Genomic DNA, 25168 nt, shown 5'->3' on the forward strand with positions numbered 1-25168 from the left:
AGTTTATGGAAGAAATCTTTTAATTATACCTTGAAACCAATGACATTTTATTTTGAAATAGGGAAACAAAATTGGGAGCTGTTCCATTGCACTGTGGAAAATTTCACAGTCCTTTCCCCACTCTAACAGAATATAGCCAACTTGCTCAGGGATGACATTTTACCGTGTGTGTGTGTGTGTGTGTGTGTGTGTGTTTGTGTGTGAGAGAGAGAAATTGGATCCCATTTTCCCCAAACATTCTGGTTTACTGGTTTACAAAATTCAGTATTTTTGCTCACAACATGTTTTATGACCTTTCCTTACCACATGCAAACTTTATAACAGCAATTTTTGCAGCACTCTAGAAACACTGTGGAATCTGCAGTTGTTCCATGCTTATCTCCTTCTGGTAGACGTAACTTCAGACTTATGCTGTCAAAGCTTTCTAGTGTGGGATAAAGACAAAGTGATAAATTGGAAATTGAAATTTAATGGTGAACCAGAGTTAGATTTTGACCAGATACCATTTTGAAAAAAAAAATGGCATTCTTTAGGACTAAACTAGATGAAATGTAGCATGTAGTAGCCCATTCCTTACATGTTCTAATCTCCTAAGGGCGTGCAACACAATGAATTCACTAGGGAAAAAGTGTTGTCTAGTGATGAAAGCACAGGACTGGGAAATGACAGACTTAGGGCCTCATCCAAAGCCACTTGAGGTTATTGGACTGTCTCCTATCCACTTTAATGGGCTTTGTCTCAGACCCTTAAAGCCTGAATCTTACACTTACATTGGTGTAAATCCTGAGTAATTATTAAAGCCAACAGAATTACACAAGCGTAAAACTGGTGTAAGTGAGAAAAAGATGCATACTTGGTTTATAATTAAATTACTTAACCTCTTTGACTCTTAAGAAAAATGGACATAATAATACCTACCTCATGGGACATTATACTGCTTAATAAATTGCTTGTACAGTACTGTATGATCATTACAGTAGAGCTGCTATATAGGTCCAACTCTATTAGTATTTACCTGAGGCTTGTTTTCCTCAAGTTGCCTAAGTATTTTTGTATTTTCATCTCATTCATCACTAGAGCTTCTTTGTATAGACTCTGCTGTCCTTTTCATTTATTAATGTTATTAAATATCATTGCACATGCCTGATATGTTCTGATTCTGGCTTAGAAGTTCAAGTGGTTGCTTATGGATTGCATTTCAGCCACACTTAGAAAAAAGCAAATTCTACAAACGCCAAGGAATAATAGACAGCATAATACCATGTGTAAGAGGCAGATGTGAAAATACAATCCAAGTTTCTAAGGTATCCCCAAATCCTTGTTAAACTGCCAATTGCTTCAGAAAATATCTTTTTAAGGTAGATTTCTCAGTTTAATCCCTTCAGTTCCTCCTAGTCCCTTCTCCCTATTTTGTTTGCTATTGTTCTTCCTACACTGCCCATGTCTGTTGTTCTTTCCTTGTATCTTTGATTTACCTTAAAACAGGGACCTCGTTTTTAAATTCACCAGTAAATTCCAAGAATACTGGTGGCACTGTCAAAATAATAAATAATATACTAATGTAAGGACCGTAACCCTTTCCCCACTCTTCCCTCTAATCATCTGATTTAGAGATGGGAAAAATTAATGCACCTAATTTGGCTCCTGACGATGTTGATATATTGTTCCTTACCATGTATTTTCTAGGAGATTCATTTCAGTGGAAAAGCAATAGGAAAGGTGTTGTGACCCTGTGCAACACTGAAAGAACTTGGTATGTACATATAATCACAAGATTTTGAACTAGTTGACTTTGCATGTCAGATTTTGTCCTCTAAAGATAAATACCTTGAGCTAGTCTTTAATGTTGCTTTTTTAAAAGGTCACATTCTTTTCAATCTGACGTAGAGGACTTTGTGCAAGAGACTTTACGTAAGTAAACTGAAATGAGATGCCTTTACCTTTCCACTGTGATAACTACAGCAGACGTGCCATGCTAAGTAATAAGTGTTGGTCCTGGGGCTTTTTCTTACAATGAAATGTGTTAGCCATGCTGAATCGTGCAGGTTTCCCTTTGCAATATCACCATTCTCGAATGTGTGATATATCAAGTAAGTCAAATATCCTATTTTCTAATCATAATTCATTTTCTGTCTCTGTATATTTCATAGAAATGACTACAGCAGCCACCAGCTGTTATACCAGTTATTACCTGATGTAATACCTGCTTATTGCTTATGTAATATCACTGAGTATTTTAAATAGTTCTATCATTTTTAGCAGTGTAGTGATACTCTGCTTAGGAAGTAGTAGTGTAGTTGGATTCAGAAAAGTAATACAGGAAATATGCATTTTTACCATTGCATTTTGAAGGTCACTCATGATGCATAATTCAATGGTTTGGAACTTTATTGCTTCCACAGGTACCATCAATTATCAAGACGCTCAGTTACTGAATGATAGTTTTAAGCTAAATGCTGTCTGAAATAGTCAATGCTGAATTTATCTTGGGAAATAGTTTGGAGTTAGAAGATTTGCACTAAATATCGGTGGCAAGAAAATGGTGGTGATGTCAGTCACGTGAAGATGGACAAATAAATATTACCCATCTATTTAGGGGCATTATTTTTTTGTGATATTTATTCTCTCTAGAGATGATCAGCTGAAGAATGATTTAATAAATCAGCAACGGCCAGAGAGAATGACTGAATACATTTTCATGTATGATACAGAGCAGACTGTTTGAAGAGGTAAGTTATTGAAACTGATGCCAGCACTAGGAAAAAATTGTCCTATTGGAGATTCATGGAAAATTTCAAATAATACCTAGCACTTATCTAGTGCTTTTCATCAGTATATCTCAAAGCACTTTACAAAGGAAGAGGAATCATCATCCATGTTAAACTGTATTTTATGCAGTTTGCTCACATAAAGTTTTCATTTGGAATATGGAATTATCTTGCTTATGCCATACCATTAATCTTCTTGTTGTGTAACCTTACTCTGAAGGCCTATATGACTTCAGGAAAGCCTTTTTCTTTTCCTCTTCAGCAATTAAAACGTAGAATTCCTTTGTGTGAATAAACATCGAATGAATGAAAGGTACCAACAGCTCTGGTATACAGTCTTCTGTTTATGTGCAGAACAGGTATTGACCAGGCAGCAATAGTGCACACTTACCCAGCACCATGCCTCAGCCTCTCCTGAAGGGACCCCCCCTGCTCCAGGCAGAAGTAGTTGTGCAGTCTCTCTGTCTGTTCTGTTTTTGACATCTCTGCTGAGGAGCCAGCAAGGCATAGATTAGAACCAATTGTGTTTGTGTGCGTGTCGGGGGGACACCTGTTTGCTAGGGGCTGGAATGAGATCAACAATTCATTTTGCATAACTCTTAAATGGTCATTAGAAGAGAATGATTCTTGGTCATTGGCAACTTGAGATGGGTCTGATGACCTAGAAATGGAAAATGCAGTCCCATGAGCTATCAGGCTTGAACTCTGTGAATAAAATCCTGCAGTCCATTCTCAAGAATTCTGCCTGAGTAAGGACTTCAGGATTAGCTCACAGTTAGCGAAAAGTAATTGACACAAAGGATTTATTTATGTGGATTGCTGGGAATTGCATCCAAAGGAAGCAGAGGTGCAGATTTACACCTTTCTAAAGGAGGGTAAGTATCATTAGCCTCATTTTGCAGGTAGGGTGAGTGAGGCCCGGGCCAGCGTTACTTGTCTAAGATCATAGAATGAGGCAGTGGCACAGCTGGGGTTAGACCCAAGGTCTTCTGACACCGAGGGCTGTATTGTAGCAGATACAGTTACTAACAACTATTTTTCAGCTATTTTTTACTCATCAATCTACAATGATAAATTGTAAATAAATAAAATATCACCTCTATGGAAGTGAGTTATGCACCACTAGCCAAAATATTTTTGTTCTCTGCAGTTCCTTGCATTTTTTAAAGAAAAATCTACCTTGTGTCATATGAACTACCTGCAAGAACAAGCCCCTTTAAAGTCATCTCCCTTTGAAGTTTGTATATATAAGAAGATACGTCTTATTCTATACATTTCTACAAATATTCCTTCTTAATCCTGATTATTCTTTTTCATCCTTTAGTTGAGAATTTCCATGCTTAGGAATTTTGATTGGCTCACATTCCTATATAAATGCACCCAAGAGTAATTCATCAGGGTTTCTTTGTTTTAAGCAATCTGATCAGTTCCTATACCTTCTCACTCCCTTTAAAAATCCCCCAGGGTAGGTAAGGGAACATTTTTCTAATCCCCCGCTACCGAGAATGAACTCCTGGACCCTTTTAGAGCACTAATGTCACTGAGCCAAAACAAAACACATTTACAGAGCCTGAAGCTTTGCTCTTGCTGTGCAGTAGGTATAACAGTGACTAGACTGAGATTTCTCTCTGCAAAATGATGGCATGTCTATGTGTGCGTACAGTTATGCCATGTCTGTGGTTACCTGCTGCTGTTCACTGTCCTTGTGGAAACATAATGTGCTGGATCTCACAAGGTTCTCTCAGTCAGAACAATTTTGAACCACATTTGGACTGGTAATTTTGGGGTGCAACATTGTTTAATGCATGGCGTACTGGGCTGGGAGTCGGCACACGTGCATGTTGTTCTTAACCTGCCATTGCACTGCTGTGTGACCTTGGCCAAGTCACTTCACTTGTCTTTGCCTTTTTTTTCCTCCTTGCCACCATTTGTCTGTTTTGCCTATTGGCCTCAATTCAGGAAAGCACTTAAGTGCAGTTGCTTAAGTTCATCCCTATTCAGGACCGCACTTAAGCACATGCTCAAGTACTCTTCCTGAACAGAGATACTTTCCTGAATTGGGCCTTAGATGGTAAACTCTTGAGGGCAGGCACTGGCTCTCACTTTGTGTTTGCACACTGCCTAGTCAAATGGGGTCCTGGTCTCAGTCAGGACCTCTACACACTATTGTAATATAAATAATACATAATAATAAGGTTCTGGTTCAGGCCTGTTCTCTAATTTAAAAGAAAAAGAACTGAAGTTCTAAGTTTCGCACAACTTTAAGGCTCTGAATCAAACCTTAATCTCCCTTTTACATGGAAAGCACAACTTCTGGGGAAAGAATCCTGCTAATTGTGCCTGGTTCAAACAAGATTCTAGCAGTTCCAGTAATTACACATTTTGTCAATCCATCTATGTTTAAAGTGAGCAAAACCAAGTTCCTTCCTGTCACGTCGGCTGCAAATAATGCTGCTTTCCATTTGGAGAGCTGAATAGGGAGACATAGCATAATCTTCCAGGAGTTTCTTTCCCTTTTAGTTCTTAGAACTCAGAGACTTACTATAACAAGAGTCCTTTCTGTGAAACCTGCTTAACATACTGGTCTAAGCAAACTATCTCCTAAAGAGAGTGTGAGCATTTTTTGTGTGTGTGTGCGCCTTGCTCTGGGCTTGGTCTTGAGGACGCTTTTGCATTTGTCGATGTACTAATTGAGCAATGCATTTTGGACAGCTTCTATGCTCTGATTTGTTGTGGGTTTTTTCTCATTCTCCCTTCTTCCCCTTTTAATTTGTCTAGGCAAAAAATCCCTTCCAGTGTTGTTTCCTGCAAAGACCATTCTTAAGAGCCTGTTGGACAGCGCGGGGCTCTTGACGTGATAGCTAATTGGTGAAAGAAAGGCCCTGATTGTCTTGAGGGAACTGGAAAGTGCTGCATGTGCTGCTGAAAGAGCCTAGGGAGAAGGTGCCCGGTTTCGCTGAGCAGCTGCTGCTGGAGATGTTTGGAGATTACATCAGCATTGGAAAAAAGGGGCAAAAAAAAAAAAAAAAGTCCAACTTCACAGAGATGGAGTTTATGGAGATTTTTTTCCTTCCAAAGGTCTTCTGACAATACTGTCATTGTCAATATAAGAGTTGTTAATTCTTTATGAATAGCACATGGGGCCTCTTGACTAAATAGTACGTTACATGTCCCAAATCTGTCAGCTGGACTCTTCTCTCACATGCTAGTGAGATCACTTTGATTGGAATGTAACAGGAATTGCTGGGCTAGCCACACAGCACTGAATACTGCATTATATAATTAGATCTCCCAGAGTATTTTTTTCACATTACTTCATTATTTTAATTTAAATATGGAATCCAGCCTTTTGCTGATTTTAGTGGTTATAATTATATTAATACGATTCATTTTATGGTCCTGTCTCAGTGCTTATTTAGATTATAAACTGTCCCGAAGATTTCCTGACAAGACAGAAAAGGAATAGGGCTCTCAAAAGGGCTTGAATACATTTGAATTGACAATGGAGAGGACTGGACAGTTTAACAAAACGGAACTAGATTTTACCTTTAGGATCAGAGGTGGCTCTTTCCCTGGCTGGAATGACCTTGTCTAGACAAGAGTTCAGTGAGGATTTTTCAGGAGATCTCACACTTACAGAGGGAAAAACTAACTCAACTGACTTCTTATCAAAGTAGGTCATGAAGTTGCATCTGGAACAGGCTTGTGGACGTTTGCCAATTAAATGATCTGGATGGGCTGAAAGAAATCCTATTGTTGAGCAGCCCAAGGCAACCAATGCCGTATATTAATAAGTGAAATGTAATGGCTTGCTGCCTGCTGGCTGAGCTGCTGATCTGTTCTTAAAAATGCCAGCTGCAATGATAGCCTGCATGCAACAACTGACCAGTGTCTGGATGAATATGAAGACTAGCCTCCCACCTCAGCATCCATGCGTATGTGACTGAACAGCAGAAGTAACAGGTTTACCTGCCTCGTTCACTCATTGCTGAGTTCCTTTTCTAGCTCCTCCGATTCAACTGTGCCCAGAGCTGGTTGAATGAAAATGTTATTTGATGAATGTTGCCATTAGTCATCAAATGACTTATCTGAATAATAAAGCAAGCTGAATACCACCACCAAGTTAGTAACTTGAATAACCTATCCAGTGGAAATCATCACTACACATCCAACAGGTGTAGGCCAACTCCAGCAAGCACAGCCAGGCAGGCGACTGGGCATTTAAAATATGCAACACTTCATATCTTCAAAGCACTGTGCACAGAGTTTATTAATCTCCATGACACCTCCATGAAGTAGGTTAGTTTTCCAATATTTAAAATGCAGATAATGGACACAACAGAATTAAATTACTTGACTAAGATCACTTGGTAAATCAGTGGCCCAGTCAGGACTGAAACCCCAGATTTTCCTGCTTAAGCTTGACTCAATATGAAAAGTGAGATGGGAGACTGGATTTTATTTTCAACCTCCAATTGGATTTTGCACTTAGTCAGGACATCTAGGATTTTGAAAGAGACAAGGTGGATGGACAAACATCTGGACCAACTTCTATTGGACCAACTTCTGTTGGTGAGAAAGAGAAACTTTTGAGCCACACAGAGTTCTTCTTCAAGTCTGGGCTTCTCAGTTTCTCTGAAGTCCATCTGCAGAGTGGTTTAGCATACTTGGAATTATATGGAGTGGTCAGAGGCTTCTAGATGGTGAGACCTCTGGGGATGATGATTTATTTATTGCATTTGCTCCAGAAGTAGATGTTGCTGTTAAGTTTTGCTTCCTTTTTCTTCATGTTGTGGAGTTTCCATTTCAGATGGCAAAATTTGATCTCGTCCATTGTAGTATGCAGTGTTGTTGAAGCTGTGTTGATCCCAGGATATTAGTAAATCAGTGGCCCAGCCAGGACTGAAACCCCAGATTTTCCTGGTTATTATTGTTAAAGGCAGTTTAGTCTTTCTTTGGGAAAGAGTGTATCACAACTTAATCCAAATCAACATATCTATATTTTTCTACAGTAAAATTAGGAAAACAGTATTTTCCCATGTGAGAACCTAAAATGCAGATTGTCCTTGGCAAGGTCACCTTAATAAAAAATAATAATCCTGGGTTGGTTCATTATGGTAAATAAAAGTGGATGCTGCCACTTCACAGGCTGACTTCCATATCTCTTGATGGCTCTTATGATGATATCAGAGTTCAGCCTAGGTAAAACCATAGTACACCCATAAAGAATATCTTTCACCCTTGTATAACTTACATTACCATCACAGGCTGTGTCATCAGTAACCACTAATCAGCAACTTTCATTTGTTGTCTTTTGAGACCTCCTATAATGCAGACCCAGGAGACAGTCCTCCCCCTACAATGTGATGGAAAAAGGAAATGCCAAGTCAATTGGCTTCATAGTTCATGCTCACATTCTGTTCTATTGCTGGTGGGTGACCAATCTGAGAAATAGAGTCCCTGCTATTTAAAGACACATTGTCAACCTGAAATCTAGTCAGTGAAAAACAAATTAAAAGTAGTTTCTACACCTACCCAAGTACCCCTGCCCATTTTTGTGGTTCCTATTTTTTGCAATATTTCTCTCCTTTCTTGTTGTGTGAAGAAACTACACTAGCAACTAGGGAAACCTACTGACTGACCATAGAGAGAAACAGTGAAACTGACTATACACAATGTGCTGACGTACAGACAAAGAAAGTTAACGGAAGAAAATACATAAGTCCATATTATTATTTTTATTTCAGCTACAGTGAACTCAGGTGTTATCTATAACAAAAGGAGGTTAAAAAATGTTTTGATAGAAGTGACTTTTTTTTTTTTAAGTGAGGATATCTGTTTTAAAAATGAGGCTTCATCTAATTTAATGTCCTATACTTTTTCAATTATTTTAACTATTTAATTGATCTTTTAGGACTGTGGTTACATATCTTTTAAAATTAATCACTTAAACTATCAATTTAATGGAAGGTTTTGTGATGGAGATTTTAGATTAATGCCTGTGATATTTGTTAATATGGGAAAAAAGTCAGCTTGTGGGATTGACATGATGGGGCCAGATTCTAATATCTTTACTGCCATTGGATAGCACCTTACTCCACAAATAATCAATTGACTTCAGTGAGTCTAGTTTTGATGTATGGGATTATATCACATGAATAGGACTATCCGTCTGGTTATGGACTTTATGCCAACACAGGCAAAACTCTCACTGACTTCTGTGGACCCGTGTAAATACATAGGGTCACCAGGATGTTGTTAGATTAGAATGTTATAATGCATAATCATTCTCTTCAATGACCTTTGACGAAAGAGTTGTGGGTGAATTTATTGATTGGCAGAAGGTGTGGATGGCGGGTTTCCACATTCTACAGGACTACTGTCCCCAAATTGTTCAGCTCAGTGGAATGTAGCCCATAGCCTGTAGCAGTGATGGTGGCCTGGCTGCAGAGGTGCTCCTCTGCTAAATCCTTTTATTTGGGCTTTGCATGGGTGACGTGAATTTTACTCCCATTAAAAACATGCTGCAGTCAGTGTTTGGCACTATCCTGCTCTGCATCCTTCTATGCTGAATCTGCCCATTGACTTTATGCAACATTGCTACAGAGCTTAGTAGAGACTGATCACCTTGTTATAGTTTTTGGGCCTCCTAAAGAATTGGATAAAGAATTATACACAACTACAGAATTCTACAAGCTGTTTCAAAAATACTATAGAAAGGGTCTTATTCTCTATTAAATTCTCTAGGTGTTTAGAGTAATTTAAATAGAATCCTATTCAGTTTCTATGGAACCTTATTGGTTTCATCCCCGGAGAATTCTATAGGACCTTTCTATAGGGACAGACATCTCATTTATACAGTCACTGTGAAACTGTGACTACCATCACACTATGGGTGTTCAAAGTGATCAGGGAACCATGATCTCCCCCACATTCTCCTTCCCAGCATAGGGTGACCAGATGTCCTGATTTTATAGGGACAATCCCGATTTTTGAGTCTTTTTCTTAGATGGGCTCCTATTACCCCCCACCCCCATCCCGATTTTTCACATTTGCTGTCTGGTCACCCAATCCCAGCAACACACTCACTCACTCTCTTTGTGCACCAAGATAAGCAGTAACCACAGTCTAGGCCTTTGGACTTCTGTTTTGGTAGGACTGAAGTTGTCCAGTGCTGACAGTCATGCTGACCAACCCAAAGGAGGTGAGATGTGTCAGGGCGATGGTCTTGACTACTGTACCACCTTGGTCAAGGGAGCAGAGCTGGTCCATTTGGGAGCACTCTTTTTAAAAGGCAATTTCATCTCTCATTCTGGTATATGCTCCCCTGATTGGCTCATTCAGGGTGCCTCATGGAACATGCACTAGTACACAGCCCCTTTGCATCTGCCTATTCTCAAAAGTGGGCTCTGCTGTAGAAGCCAGAATAAATTGTTCAATTAATTTTGGAGGGGCTTTTTCTATGTATTGTTAAGTGTTACTCTTTTAAGGGCCAGATTCTGACGCCCATACTCATGTTTGGTAGCATCTTCCTCTCAAGTAGTCCTATTGAAGTCAACAAGACTATTCAAGGCAGAAGCTAACACCAGTGTGTAGCAGCATCTGGCCTTATATTAATTTTTGCTCCCTTTGAGATATGGAGAAAGGACCTTATCCTTTGAACTGCTGAGTGGCCTCAGGTGCTGTTAAAGTTGGTGGGAACTTAGGATGCTCAACACCTTGCAGAATTATGCCAAAAAGTATCTGAAATTCTGATTTACTCAATGAGAAGAATTATAAAAAGCTTAAGTGATTCATCTTATTGCCCTCTTATTCCTTTTATTTTATTGTATATTTGTTTTTCTGATGGAAAATATTCAATAAACATAATATTTTAAAAACATACCTAGTAAATGGCTGTGCCTGGCAAGTTATTTTCTGATTACCAGCATATTTAATGATATTGGCTTGAAAGATGCGAGAATACTTGAAACCTGGCAGTTAGTGGTACTCTGTTTAAAACCCATCCCTGTAGTCCTTATTTCAATTAGAATGTAATAGCCTTGATTGGAAAGCACTTCAGAACATATTCAAGTTAATCTCTATTCAGCACAGCATTTAAGAAGGTGCTTAAATCCAATTGATTTCAGTGGGATTTAAGCATGTGCTTAAAGTTAATCATTGGGTCCACAGTACTTAGTCTTCAAGATAAGAAAACAGAAATGGATGGAAAGAAACAAAAATACCAATAAAGTATCATGAGTATATTTGCTAACATTTTGTATTACAGAGTGACAACCGTGATAACCATATACTAAGCCATGCCTGAAATTACAGTAAAACCAGTATAAGAAACCAGCAAAGATATTTCACTGTGTGATGTAGTTTCTTCAACCTCAATAATGCTACATATTCAGACTATAATAGTCCCATATGATGCATGGATGTAGAATTACTCCTACACTTTCCATCACATAGCTTTCTATTTTCTTTCAATTATAACGTTATCCTTTGTTGTTTTAATCAGTGATTGGAGCAAGGAATGGGAGTCAGTGTGCCTGGGTTCTTTTTCTTATGCCAGGTCTCCTAAATCAGTAACAGAGTAAATCATTGTACCTTTCCCTGGTCTACACTGGGGGGTGGGGCATCGACCTAAGATGCGCAACTTCAGCTACGAGAATAGCGTAGCTGAAGTCGACGTATCTTAGATCGACTTAGAATCATTTACTTCGTGACCTCTCGGCGTGGGATCGACGGCCACTGCTCCCCCATCAACTTCGCTTCTACATTTCGCCGTGGTGGAGTTCCGGAATCAACGGCAGAGCGATCGGGGATTGATCACTACTCGCCGATCCGCGGGTAGTGTAGATGTACCCCATCATGCCTGAGTTTCCCCAGCTGTAAAAGGGGTATAATCCTGTGTCATGGCAGGGAGAGGGGCATTAGGGCAATTAGTGAGAGTTTATAAAGTGTTTTGAGATCCTTGGTTAAGAGTTCACATTTAAATACAAAGTACGTTAATATTTTTACACCTTAAGGCAACCAATCCTGCCTCTCTGTTGCACTATAATGCCACACATAGTTCTGCAAAAAAATTTACTAGGATTTGTTCAGGTGGTGGACATTACAGATGAGGGGCCAATTTCTGCTTTTAGTTACGTTGATGTAAATCAGGAGTAAGTTAATTTATATCGAAGAACTTTTTTTCTCTGGATTTGCAGTTGTGTAATTTCAAACAAATTTGGTCTAACTTGGGCAGCTGCTTTAAACTTCCATTACAAATATTGTGGAATATTTTTCCAGGGCTCTAAAAGTTTCTGAACTGTAAAACTGAATTCATTGTAAATATTCAGTCTGCTGCAAATATAATTTCTGTCCAACATTCTGCAATGTGCACAAAGTTGGCATTATGGGCTAAATTATGGTATGGAAAACTAATTACAGATAAGCTCATACTCATGCTCTGATGAGCATGTAATTATATTTATTGATTAAAATAAATCTACAGTTTAATTTTGCAATGTCATTACAATGGCATCCACTTACACAATTACTGTCAAACCATGTAAACCAAACTGCAGCAGGGGCTCCCTTAAATGAATCTGGCGATGCAACAGGTGGTCTAATTACTTTAGGTAGGTCCATTACAACAAACAACAGAGAGGAGAAGCTGAAGACACAAGCAGGGATACAATTATGTTGACTCTCACGAAGGAATCTGAACAGCTGGGGGTCCAGTGGCCTGTTCGCCAACTGCTTACAATGAACTGCCACATCATGAACTATGGCTCAGGAGAAACTGGGCAACCGAGTAGGGTTGTCACCCTAGTTCATATATTAAGGCACATTACTAGGGAACTGGAAAATATCACTAGGATCTATGTGGGTTCCCTTAGTCATCAAGCTGTGGAACAATTAAAGGGCCAAATTCTGGTCTTGGTTATGCTGGTGGAAACCTGGAATAACTCCATAGACTTCAGTTGTTATTCTAGATTTACACCAAAGTAAACTGAGATCAGAATATGGCCTTTTGTCTCTAATTACAGATGGTACTAGCAGCACCATCTCTTATTAAGGTTGTCCGACAGTACCCATTAAGAGACTATGCTTTCCATTGCTTATAGGTTTGGCAAACGTTAACTGGGTTGAAATTTTCTATTATGGGCGTCTGCCTTTTATGAAAATTTCAGCCAGAATGGGTCATAGAAAAAACCCGGGGAAAAATACATTGTTATGTCCATGTAAAAATAAAAGCTGGCAAACTTTATGTTAAAAGTTTTAGTGATCCAAAGCTTTGCCACAGGGGAGTGGCCTGTGTGTCAGTGATGTGCCTTTTGCTGTTTCTGTGAAAATCTGCCCAAATTTGGCCGGAGCAGGGCTTGAATAGAATACAGCAAATAAGACCTAGGGCTGCACATTGAATGAGAGGAGGAAACAAACTTTTGAATAGCTGCTCACTAAGTGAGCACCATCCATCCTGTGTACTGAATGACGTAGAAGAAGAAGAATCATAGAAGAAGATTAGGGTTGGAAGAGATCTCAGGAGGTCATCTAGTCCAACCCCCTGCTCAAAGCAGGACCAACCCCAACTAAATCATTCCAGCCAGGGCTTTGTCAAGCTGGGCCTTAAAAACCTCTAAGGATGGAGATTCCAACACCTCCCTAGGTAACCCATTCCAGTGCTTCACCACCCTCCTAATATCCAACCTAGACCTCCCCCACTGCAACTTGAGAGCACTGCCCCTTGTTCTGTCATCTGCCGCCACTAAGAACAGCCGAGCTCCATTCTCTTTGGAATCCCCTTTTGGGTAATTGAAAGGAGCTATCAAATCCCCCCTCAACTCTTCTCTTCTGCAGACTAAATAAACCCAGTTCCCTCAGCTGCTCCTCATAAGTCATATGCTCCAGCCCCTAATCATTTTTGTTGCCCTCCGCTGGACTCTCTCCAATTTGTCCACATACTTTCTGTAGTGGGAGTCCCAAAACTGGACTCAATAGTCCAGATGTGGCCTCACCAGTGCCCAATAGAGGGGAATAATCACTTTCCCTGATCTGCGGCCAATGCTCCAACTAATCAGCCCAATATGCCGTTACCCTTCTTGGCAACAAGGGCACACTGTTGAATCATATCCAGCTTCTCATCTACTGTAAATCCCAGGTCCTTTTCTGCAGAACTGCCACTTAGCCAGTCGGTCCCCAGCCTGTAGCTGTGCATGGGATTCTTCCATCCTAAGAGCAGCAATCTGCACTTGTCCTTGTTGAACCTCATCAGATTTCTTTTGGCCCAATTTGTCTCGGTCACTCTGGACTCTATCCCTATCCTCCAGCGTATCTACCTCTCCCCCCAGCTTAGTGTAATCTGTGAACTTGCTGAGGGTGCAATCCATCCCATCATCCAGATCATTAATGAAGATGTTGAACAAAACCGGCTCCAGGACCGATCCCTGGGGCACTCCGCTTGATACCAGCTGCCAACTAGACATTGAGCCGTTGATCACTACCCATTGAGCCCGACAATTTAGCCATTCATCCAATCCGTACTTCTTTAACTTGCTGGCAAGAATACTGTGTGAGACCGTATCAAAAGCTTTGCTAAAGTCAAGGTATATCATGTCCACCGCTTTCCCCATATCCACAGAGCCAGTTATCTCATCACAGAAGGCAATCAGGTTGGTCAGGCATGACTTGCCCTTGGTGAATCCATGTTGACTGTTCCTGATCACCTTCCTCTCCTCCAAGTGCTTCAAAATGGGGTCCTTGAGGACCTGCTCCATGATTTTTTCTGGGGACAGAGGTGAGGCTGACTGGTCTGTAGTTCTCCGGATTCTCCTTCTTCCCTTTTTTTAAAGATGGGCACTATATTTGCATTTTCCCAAACATCTGGGACCTCCCCTAATCGCCATGAGTTTTCAAAGATAATAGCCAATGGCTCTGAAATCTGCAATCAGCCAACTCCCTCAGCACCCTCAGGCGCATTGCATCCGGCCCCATGGACAAGTGCATGTCCAGCTTTTCTAAATAGTCCTTAACCTGTTCTTTCACCACCGAGGGCTGCTCACCTCCGCCCGATAGTGTGCTGCCCAGTGCAGCAGTCTGAGAGCTGACCTTGTCTGTGAAGACAGAGGCAAAAAAAGCATTGAGTACTTCAGCTTTTTCTACATCATCTGTCACTAGGTTGCCTCCCCCATTCAGTAAGGGTCCCACACTTTCCCTGACCACCTTCTTGTTGCTAACATACCTGTAGAAACCCTTCTTATTACCCTTCACATCCCTTGCTAGCTGCAACTCCAATTTGCTTTGGCCTTCCTGATTACACTGCTGCATGCTCGAGCAATATTCTTATCCTCCTCCCTAGTCATCTGTCCAAGTTTCCACTTCTTGTAAGCTTCCTTTTTGTGTTTAAGCTCACAGAAGATTTCACTGTTAAGCCAAGCTGGTCACCTGCCATATTGGCTATTCTTTCTGCACATCAGGATGGTTTGTTCCTGTGCCCTCAATAAGGCTTCTTTATTATTCTGCTGCTCTCCTTTCTTCCTTTTGTCAGGATCCTGAATGCGACCATCTCATGGTCATTGCTGCCCAGGTTGCCACCCACTTCTACTTCCCCTATCAATTCTTCCCTGTTTGTGAGCAGCAGGTCAAGAAAAGCTCTGCCCCTAGTTGGTTCCTCCAGCACTTGCACCAGGAAGTTGTCCCCAACACTCCCCAAAAACTTCCTGGATTGTCTGTGCACTGCTGTATTGCTCTCCCAGCAGATGTCAGCATGATTGAAGTCCCCCGTGAGAACCAGGGCCTGTGATCTGGAAACTTCTGTTAGTTGTCTGAAGAAAGCCTCGTCTACCTCAGCTTTCTGGTCTGGTGGTCTATAGCAGACACCCACCACGACACCACTTTTGTTGCTTTCACCTCTAAACTTAACCCAAAGACTCTCAACAGGCTTTTCTCCAGTTTCATACTGGAGCTCTGAGCAATCATACTGCTCTCTTACATACAGTGCAACTCCTCCACCTTTTCTCCCCTGCCTGTCCTTCCTGAACAGTTTATACCCATCCATGACAGTGCTGAAGTCATGTGAGTTACCTCACCACGTCTCTATTATTTCAATCATGTCATAGTTCCTTGACTGTGCCAGGACTTCCAATTCTTGCTGCCTGTTTCCCTGGCTTCTTGTGGTCATGTTCAGGCACCTAAGATAACTAGCCAATTGCTCTACATTCTCAGTATGAATCAGAGGCCTCCCTTGTTGCACCATCCTCCTTATATTTCCTCCTGGTATCCCACTTTCCCACTTACCTCAGGGCTTAGGTCTTCATCCCCTGGAGAACCTAGTTTAAAGCCCTTCTAACTAGGTTAACAAGCCTGCCTGCGAAGATGCTCTTCCCTCTCTTTGTTAGGTGTATCCCATCTCTTCCTAGTAATTCTTCTTCCTGGAACAACATCCCATGGTCGAAGAATCCAAAGTTCTCTCTCTGACACCACCTGTGTAACCATGCATTTACTTCCACAATTCGATGGTCTCTACCTGGGCCTTTTCCTTCAATATGGAGACCAGCTTGCACTTCGTACAAACAAAGTTGCTTCTATCCTCTGGGAGAAAGACAAACATGGCACATCCTGTGCAGGTCACAACAGCTGCACAGGTAGAGGTCCGGTGGAAAAATTAATATGTGATCATGTAATTAAAGACTGTACAATAACAGATAAGTACAAGAGGGGTGAATTAAAGTTATATAGATTAATTTTCACATTTCCTAAATTTGGAGTGCTTGACTTTACACTCTTAATAGTGTTCTTTGAGCAGTGTGTGTGTGTGTGTGCGCGCGCGCGCATATGTCTATATATATTTGTCTAGATAAGGGTAATTGTTATCAGCTATGAAAAGGGGGAATTATCTTTCAGGAAATAGTGGCATCCCCGATTAGTCTTTTTGACCCATGGACAAATGAGGCACATAGCCAGTGAAGAATACAAAAATCTGCCTTTATTTCATCGGCCCCTTCAAACCCTTTTGCTCTCTGACTGATGGAGATGCAATGGCTCTTTTCCAGTGGAAAAAAGCTGCTTCAGAGGTAGTTGAGAAATGCTTGATTTAGGGTGGTCATTCTCCCTCCTTTCCACATCTTACTGCTGCCCATTGAAAAAAATTGTGCACACTTGACATAAACAATCATCATCCATTCTCTTCCCATTTTGAGCACTGTGAATGTGTCCTGGAAATGGTGGCTGAAGGGAGCTAGTATGGTGTATCTGGGAAGATGCCAAATATATTGTAAATTCTCTGAGGCAGGATACTGTCACTGGGGTTCCCCCAATGTACAGGTTCTTGTATATTTGTGACAATATGAAAATAAAAGTAGCTAAAGAGTAGTGAGTAAAGACTCAACGCATTCAGCTGGCAGATTGGACTGAAAATCAACCACAATAAGACAGATATCATGACCTTTAATATTGCATCACCATCACCAGTACAGATAGAGGATTATGTTCTCACCAGTGTAGAAACATTCACATACTTGGGCAGCACCATCAGCCAGGACGGTGGAACAAGTCAGGACATTCGGAACAAAATCAATAAAGCCAGGAACACCTTCAGGAGCTTAAATACAGTCTGGAAATCATCAAAATACAACACCAAAACCAAACTCAAGATTTATCAGAGCTGTGTACTTTCAACACTACTTTATAGTGCAGAAGGCTGGGGAATGAGAAAGTATGACAAGTCCAAACTGTCTTCATTCCATACAACCTGCCTCAGAAAAATCCTCTGTATCTTTTGGCCCAGAACAATCTCAAACCAAGATCTATTGACACAGTGCAGCCAAGAGGATCTGAGCATCATTGACAGGAGATGTTGGAGATAGATTGGTCATGTGCTTCGGATGGAACCTGATTCCATCACCAGAGTAGCAATAAGATGGACACCTGAAGGCAAGCGAAAACAAGGCGGCCCGAAAACAACATGGCGAAGAGCTGTGGAAGCTGAACTGAAAAACCTGGGGTACAGCTGGGGAACCATTGAAAGACTTGCCAGAAACAGACAGGCGTGGAGGAGCTTCGTCACTGCCCTAAATGCCAGAGGCATAATAGGAACATGATGCTGCTGATGAAAAAGTAGTGTGGTCTGCTGGAAGGGAATGATACAAAAAAGGGCAAGAGTAAAATTTTCAAAAGTGCTTTAGTGACTTAGGAGTCTAAGGCCTTGTCTACACTACGAGAGTAGTTCGATTTTACTTAAATCGAATTTTTGGAATCGATATTGCAAAGTCGAACGTGTGTGTCCACACTAAGGACAGTAATTCGACTTTGTGAGTCCACACTAACGGGGAAAGCGTCGACATTGGAAGCTGTGCACTGTGGGCAGCTATCCCACAGTTCCCGGAGTCCCCGCTGCCCATTGGAATTCTGGGTGGAGCCGCAAATGCCTTCTGGGTAAAAAAAATGTGTCCAGGGTGCTTTTGGGTAACTGTCGTCATCCGTCCATCACTCCCGCCCTCCCTCCCTGAAAGCGCCGGCGGGAAATCAGTTCGCGCACTTTTCTAGTCAGTGACAGCGCGGACGCCACAGCACTGCGAGCATGGAGCACACTGCGACCATCGCTGCAGTTGTGGCCGCTCTCAACGCCTCGCAGCTTATCATACACCTTTCCCTGAGGCAGATGCAGATAAGTCAGGCGAGGAGGCTACGTCACCGCGGTGATGGCCTGAAGTCTGAGAGTAGCACAGACCTCTCAGAAAGCAGGGGACCCAGCGTCGAGGACATCACGGTCGCAATGGGTCATGTTGATGCCGTGGAACGGCGATTCTGGGCACGGGAAACAAGCACTGAGTGGTGGGACCGCATAGTGCTGCAGGTCTGGGATGAATCCCAGTGGCTGCGAAACTTTCGCATGCGGAAGGGAACTTTCCTGGAACTTTGTGAGTTGCTGTCCCCTGTCCTGAAGCGCAATGACACCCGGATGCGAGTAGCCCTGACTGTCCAGAAGCGAGTGGCCATAGCCCTCTGGAAGCTTGCAACGCCAGACAGCTACCGGTCAGTCGCGAACCAGTTTGGGGTGGGCAAATCTACTGTGGGGGTTGTTGTGATGCAAGTAGCCAAGGCAATCGTTGATGTACTGCTGCCAAAGGTAGTGACCCTGGGAAACGTGGAGGCGATCATAGATGGCTTCGCAGCGATGGGATTCCCAAACTGCGGTGGGGCCATAGATGGAACTCACATCCCTATCCTGGCACCGGACCACCAGGCCAGCCAGTACATTAACAGAAAGGGCTACTTTTCCATGGTGCTGCAAGCACTGGTGGACCACAGGGGACGTTTTACCAACATCTACGTCGGATGGCCGGGCAAGGTTCATGACGCTCGTGTTTTCAGGAACTCTGGTCTGTTTGGACGGCTGCAGCAAGGTATTTACTTCCCGGACCACAAAATAACTGTTGGGGATGTGGAGATGCCTATAGTCATCCTCGGGGACCCAGCCTACCCGCTAATGCCCTGGCTCATGAAGCCCTATACTGGCGCCCTGGACAGTGAAAAAGAACTCTTCAACTACCGGCTGAGCAAGTGCAGAATGGTGGTGGAGTGTGCTTTTGGCCGTCTCAAGGGGAGATGGAGAAGCTTGCTGACTCGCTGTGATCTCAGCGAAACCAATATCCCCATTGTTATAGCAGCTTGCTGTGTGCTCCACAATCTCTGTGAGAGCAAGGGGGAGACCTTTATGGCGGGGTGGGAGGTTGAGGAAAATAGCCTGGCTTCTGATTACGCACAGCCAGACAGCCGGGCGATTAGAAGAGACCAGTGGGACGCGCTGTGCATCCGGGAGGCTTTGAAAGCTAGGTTCCTGAGTGAGCAGGGTAACCTGTGACTGTAAAGTTTGTGTACAGAGAAGCCGAACCTGCCCCCGTTTCTTTACCCAGTTAATGTTGACTATCCTCTCCAGTTACATACCCCCTTCTCCCCCCCTTCCAACACACGTTTCAAAATAAAATCAGTTCTACTTTGTTAATGAACACCGTTTTCTTTACTACTGTTTTCGCGGGAATTTTTTAAAACTGGGACGCGGATTGTGGTGTGGAGCGGGTGTAGTGTAGTGACGCAAAGAAAGCTTCTAAACTCAAGGATTGACAGGCTCCGCTGTGGTGGGCTGGTTCTTTCAACGGAGCCTGTCACCCCTCCTGATCGGGACTGTGTGTATGGGGGGGCTATGTGACTTTGTGGCAGGGGGAGGACGGTTACAGATCTCCTGCTGTGTGGCTCTGTGATCCTGCATAAGGACCGCCGCTTAAGATCTGTAACTGCCCTCCCCCGCCACAAAGTCACAGAGCAACCCACCCCCCACTACAGAACATGAAAACCACCTCCCAGACTGACCAGGGCAACTAGTCACTGCACTGTGTATGTGCCCTGCTGCTGTACCTGCCCCCGCCTATGTACCCTGCCAAAGGTGACTGTCCTGTCCAATTACCATCCCCCTTTCCCCCCCTCCTCCAAAAGAACATGATGGAAACATTAGTTAACAGAAACATATTTTTTATTATCAACTACACATGGAACTGGGAGGTGAAACTTAGACGGGGGCTTGTGTCAGGCGGGAAGGAAAGAACTTGTCAAATTTTGGGGAATGAGAGCCTTCTGCTACTAGAGCTCTCTGCAGGGGTGGAGTGAGAGTTTGCGTGGACTCTGCCGCCTCTCCTTCTGTGCACTTTGGGTGAGGGGGGTATGGGACTTGGTGGCGGGGGAGGGCGGTTAGAGATGGACTGCAGTGGGGCTCTGTCCTCCTGCCTCCGTTCCTGCAGAACATCCACAAGGCGCCGGAGCGTGTCCGTTTGCTCCCTCAGTAGTCCAAGCAGGGTTTGAGTCGCCTGCTGGTCTTCCTGCCGCCACCTCTCCTCCCGATCCATGTTTGCTTGCTGCATTTGGGACAAGTTCTCCCGCCACTGGGTCTGCTGTGCTGCCTGGGCTCGGGAGCAGGCCATAAGCTCTGAGAACATGTCCTCCCGTGTCCTCTTCTTCCTATGCCTAATCCTCGCTAGCCTCTGGGAGTGTGATGCCAGGCTAGGTTGTGAGACAGTCGCAGATGGGGCTGTGGGAATGGGAAAAAGGGAGTGAATTCCTCAGAAAGATAAATGTAGTTGTGAACAAAGAACATAGTCTTTCTCTGTGAACAAGACCATGCACAGCACCTATCACATGCGCACTCAGCACAAGGTCGAATTCTCGGCCTTCGCATTCAGTGCCTGGGGTCTTGCACAGCACATTTGAGAACCGTGTCAGGACAACGGAATTTCTGTTGCAGGCAGACATGGTAAGCCGTAGACTCGTGGCAGCTTAAAACTTTAATATTAGCAATGGCCTCATTTCACATTGAAATCAATGTCGGTCCCTGCTGCCAGCAATCCGGCAAGCAGGAACTCTGCTCCTGTCCCACACCCTCGCGGCTGTCCCCGGGAACGATCCCTTTCGGCTGCCCCTCTCCCGCCTCCACCGCGTGGCTGCAAACCAGCGGTTACAGTTCTGTAAAGGAACGGTAAAGCAGTCCCAACACTAACATTCCCCTACCTCATTCAAAGCAGGTCACCATGAGCGACATCACCCTCATGAGGATCTCTGACAGCGAGAAAGAGAGAATGCTCCGGGAAAGCCTCCAAAGACCAGGGCCGTATGCCGCCCTGCTGTGCAGAGCAATGATTCCCGAGTACTTGCTTGTCTCGTGGCGCGGCAACGTGTCGTACTACGGAGGACCCAATAAGGCCGCTCTCCCCAGGAACCTAATGCAACGGATTTCCAATTACCTCCAGGAGAGCTTCCTCGAGATGTCACAGGAGGATTTCTGCTCCATCCCCGGACATATAGACCGCATTTTACTCTAGCTGCTGTAGCAGTGACTAAACAGTAGAGCGGCTTGGGCAGGACAATCATGCAAAACTGGACATTGCTAGATTTCTTTTTCAATAGTTGCACTGCCCATGACTGAACCGTTAAGCGCCTAGGGCAAACTAATCATGAGAAACCCATTTTTTTAATTGTTAATATTCCTGTTCTGTTAAAAATAAATGTTTAGATGTTTACAACACTTACTGGCTGATCCTTCCCCAGATTCTGTGTCCGGGGTAACGGCTGGGGACGGTTGGTAGGGGATCTCTGTAAGGGTGATGAAGAGATCCTGGCTGTCGGGGAAATCAGCGTTGTGAGTGCTGTCGACTGCCTCGTCCACCTCTTCTCCTTCCTCATCTTCCCCGTCCGCTAACATGTCCGAGGATCCGGCCGTGGACAATATCCCATCCTCAGAGTCCACGGTCACTGGTGGGGTAGTGGTGGCGGCCGCACCTAGGATGGAATGCAGTGCCTCGTAGAAACGGGATGTCTGGGGATAGGATCCGGAGCGTCCGTTTGCCTCTTTGGTCTTCTGGTAGCCTTGTCTCAGCTCCTTGATTTTCACGCGGCACTGCGTTGCATCCCGGCTGTATCCTCTCTCTGACATGTCTTTAGAGATCTTCTCGTAGATCTTTGCATTCCGTTTCTTGGAGCGCAGCTCAGAAAGCACGGACTCATCACCCCACACAGTGATGAGATCCAAGACTTCCCGATCAGTCCATGCTGGGGCCCTCTTTCTATTCTGAGATTGCACGGCCATCACTGCTGGAGAGCTCTGCATCATTGCCAGTGCTGCTGAGCTCGCCACAATGTCCAGACAGGAAATGAGATTCAAACTGGCCAGACAGGAAAAGGAATTCAAATTCAAATTTTCCCGGGGCTTTTCCTGTGTGGCTGTTCAGAGCATCCGAGCTCGTACTGCTGTCCAGAGCGTCAACAGAGTGGTGCACTGTGGGATAGCTCCCGGAGCTATTAGCGTCGATTTCCATCCACACCTAGCCTAATTCGACATGGCCATGTCGAATTTAGCGCTACTCCCCTCGTCGGGGAGGAGTACAGAAGTCGAATTAAAGAGACCTCTATATCGAACTAAATACCTTCGCGGTGTGGACGGGTGCAGGGTTAATTCGATGTAACGGCGCTAACTTCGACATAAACGCCTAGTGTAGACCAGGCCTAAGTTCCACTTTCAAATGTGACTTAGGCACTTAGGCTCTTAAATCCTATTGATGCTCAATGAGTCTTTTGAAAATAAGTCTTAAGCACTTTTGCAAATCCTACCCAGCATCTCAAATTAGTCATAATACATGAAACCCTATCTCTTTCTTCTGTTAACTCCAAGAACCCCTGAATAATTGACATTTTTTTCTAATAAAAAATAAATAAGTAGATCATTATTTGGTGGGTAATATAAATTCCTCTTTCTTGTAATCATTCCACAACTTACTCAGATTTCCCCCCATCTCTTACTAATGGGTGTTGCTCGTTCTTTGCTTTTTTTCTTGTGAATAATCTCCCCAAATTAACAATTAGCAAAATGCAGGGATTGATATCTCCAGCTAGGACCCTTTGTATGGCTCTGGCAACTAAACATCTCTCCAGCAAAATGTTCCCATGTTATTTTAGCAGCAACTATTTAGTGTATAGCCTATGAGAATGGTGCTTTCAAAGGGTGGAAAGAACTGGATTCTGTCTGCTGGTTTTTTTCACTAAAATGATGTCTTCGCTGAAGTGAAAGAAGAAAGCATGGTGGTAATTAGAATAATGAGAATTTATGGGTTGATACCTTTTCCCCTGATATGGCTTTAAATGAATGTTTTATATACCAAAGCCAGATCCAGGAATCCCCATTTTCCAATGGCATCCCTTTCTGGCTCTGGTGGTTCATGAGATATCTGATCTTATGCCTATGCTCACTTGTTCTCTCTCTCTAGAAGTGCTTTTTTTGGCACTCATACAGGATTGAATATAGCAAGTTCCAGATTTTCTGGGCCTGCAAAATGCCTCCTACCACGCCTATGTTTGAAAAGGCAATGGATCCAGTTAGCTAATTCATTCCTAGCCAGTTAAACTACTTTATACATTCTCCAGATCACAAAGTACATTTAACACATTATTTTAAGGACATGAAAACTGCAAAGGGGGACATATTTGTCTCTGCCTTAGGGTGATTATCCCCCTTTAACTGGAAGTCATCTTTGTGCAACCCTTCTAACATTTTAGGTTATTTTGGGAAACCCTGTGGCCCAAGTACTATGGAATGTAGTCAGGAAAAACTGTTTTTTCTCAAATATTTCAGATGTGGAATATTTATTCTGTAGCCAGAGAAACTTGTTTTGTTGCCAAGCAACTGACCATGAGAAGGATCAACTGCCAACTGTGCTTGAAAAGAGGGAAAAAAACCCTGGAGTTACCTCTCATCAGTCTGTATGTGCCCAGACTTGAAGAAGAGCTCTGTGTAGCTCGAAAGCTTGTCTCTCTCACCAACAGAAGTTGGTCCAATAAAAGATGTTACCTTGCCCACCTTTGCTCATACAGGCATTGACAATGCTGTGAACAGTGACTTTTAAAATAAAATCTATGCTACAGATATAGTTTTTTTAGTGGCTGGGGGCCTCTGGCACCAGAATCATAGAACTGGAAGGGCCCTCGAGAGGTCATCTAGTCCAGTCCCCGGCACTCGTGGCAGGACTAAGTATTATCTAGACCATTCCTGATAGGTGTTTGTCTAATGTGCTCTTAAAAATCTCCAATGATGGAGATTCCACAACCTCCCAAGGCAATTTATTCCAGTGCTTAATCATCCTGACAGGAAGTTTTTCTTAATGTCCAACCTAAACCTCCCTTGCTGCAATTTAAGCCCATTGCTTCTTGTCCTATCCTCAGAGATTAAGAAAAACAATTTTTCTTCCTCCTCCTTGTAACAACCTTTCATGTACTTGAAAACTGTTTTCATGTCCCCTCTGTCTTCTCTTTTCCAGACTAAACAAATCTAATTTTTTCAATCTTCCCTCATGGGTCATGTTTTCTAGACCTTTAATTTTTGTTGCTCTTCTCTGGACTTTCTCCAATTTGTCCACATCTTTCCTGAAAAGTAGCCTCCAGAAGTGGACACAATAATCCAGTTGAGGCCTAATCAGCACGGACTAGAGCAGAAGAATTACTTTTCATGTCTTGCTTACAACACTCTTGCTAATACATCCCAGAATGATGATTTTTTTTTTGCAACAGTGTTACACTGTTGACTCATATTTAGCTTGTGATCCCTTATGACCCCCAGATCCCTTTCTGCAGTACTCCTTCCTAGGCAGTCATTTCCCATTTTGTATGTGTGCAACTGATTGTTCCTTCCTTCCTAAATGGAGTACTTTGCATTTGTCCTTATTGAATTTCATCCTATTTACTTCCTCTTTCCCATCTTTCCATTCACTTCTCCTGTCATAGTTGGAAACCACCATTGAGTCTCCTTGGGCAAGAGATTACACCAATGTTTTGCAATTTTTGAGCTATGATTCAAGTATCAGAGGGGTAGCCGTGTTAGTCTGGATCTGTAA

General features: G+C 43.0%; 1 protein-coding gene and 1 long non-coding RNA gene across 2 annotated transcripts; one reads left to right on the top strand and one right to left on the bottom strand.

The window, feature by feature from the left end:
- The first annotated feature begins 1975 nt into the window (after positions 1-1975).
- On the top strand, positions 1976-10564 carry LOC128835527 (uncharacterized). The gene is made up of 3 exons (XR_008444666.1): positions 1976-2090; positions 2632-2729; positions 5547-10564. It is a non-coding gene; the product is annotated as an uncharacterized LOC128835527 (long non-coding RNA).
- Positions 10565-17104: 6540 nt separating this feature from the next.
- Positions 17105-22362, bottom strand: LOC128836147 (uncharacterized). The gene is made up of 3 exons (XM_054026165.1): positions 21819-22362; positions 20393-20823; positions 17105-17152 (listed from the first exon to the last, which is right to left on the bottom strand). The coding sequence occupies exons 1-3, from the start codon at positions 22219-22221 to the stop codon at positions 17105-17107; spliced, it is 882 nt and encodes a 293-aa protein (XP_053882140.1). The 5' UTR covers positions 22222-22362.
- Between the last annotated feature and the right edge of the window lie 2806 nt (positions 22363-25168).

This window comes from Malaclemys terrapin, chromosome 4 (genome assembly GCF_027887155.1).
Source record: "Malaclemys terrapin pileata isolate rMalTer1 chromosome 4, rMalTer1.hap1, whole genome shotgun sequence".
Lineage (NCBI taxonomy): Eukaryota > Metazoa > Chordata > Testudines > Emydidae > Malaclemys > Malaclemys terrapin.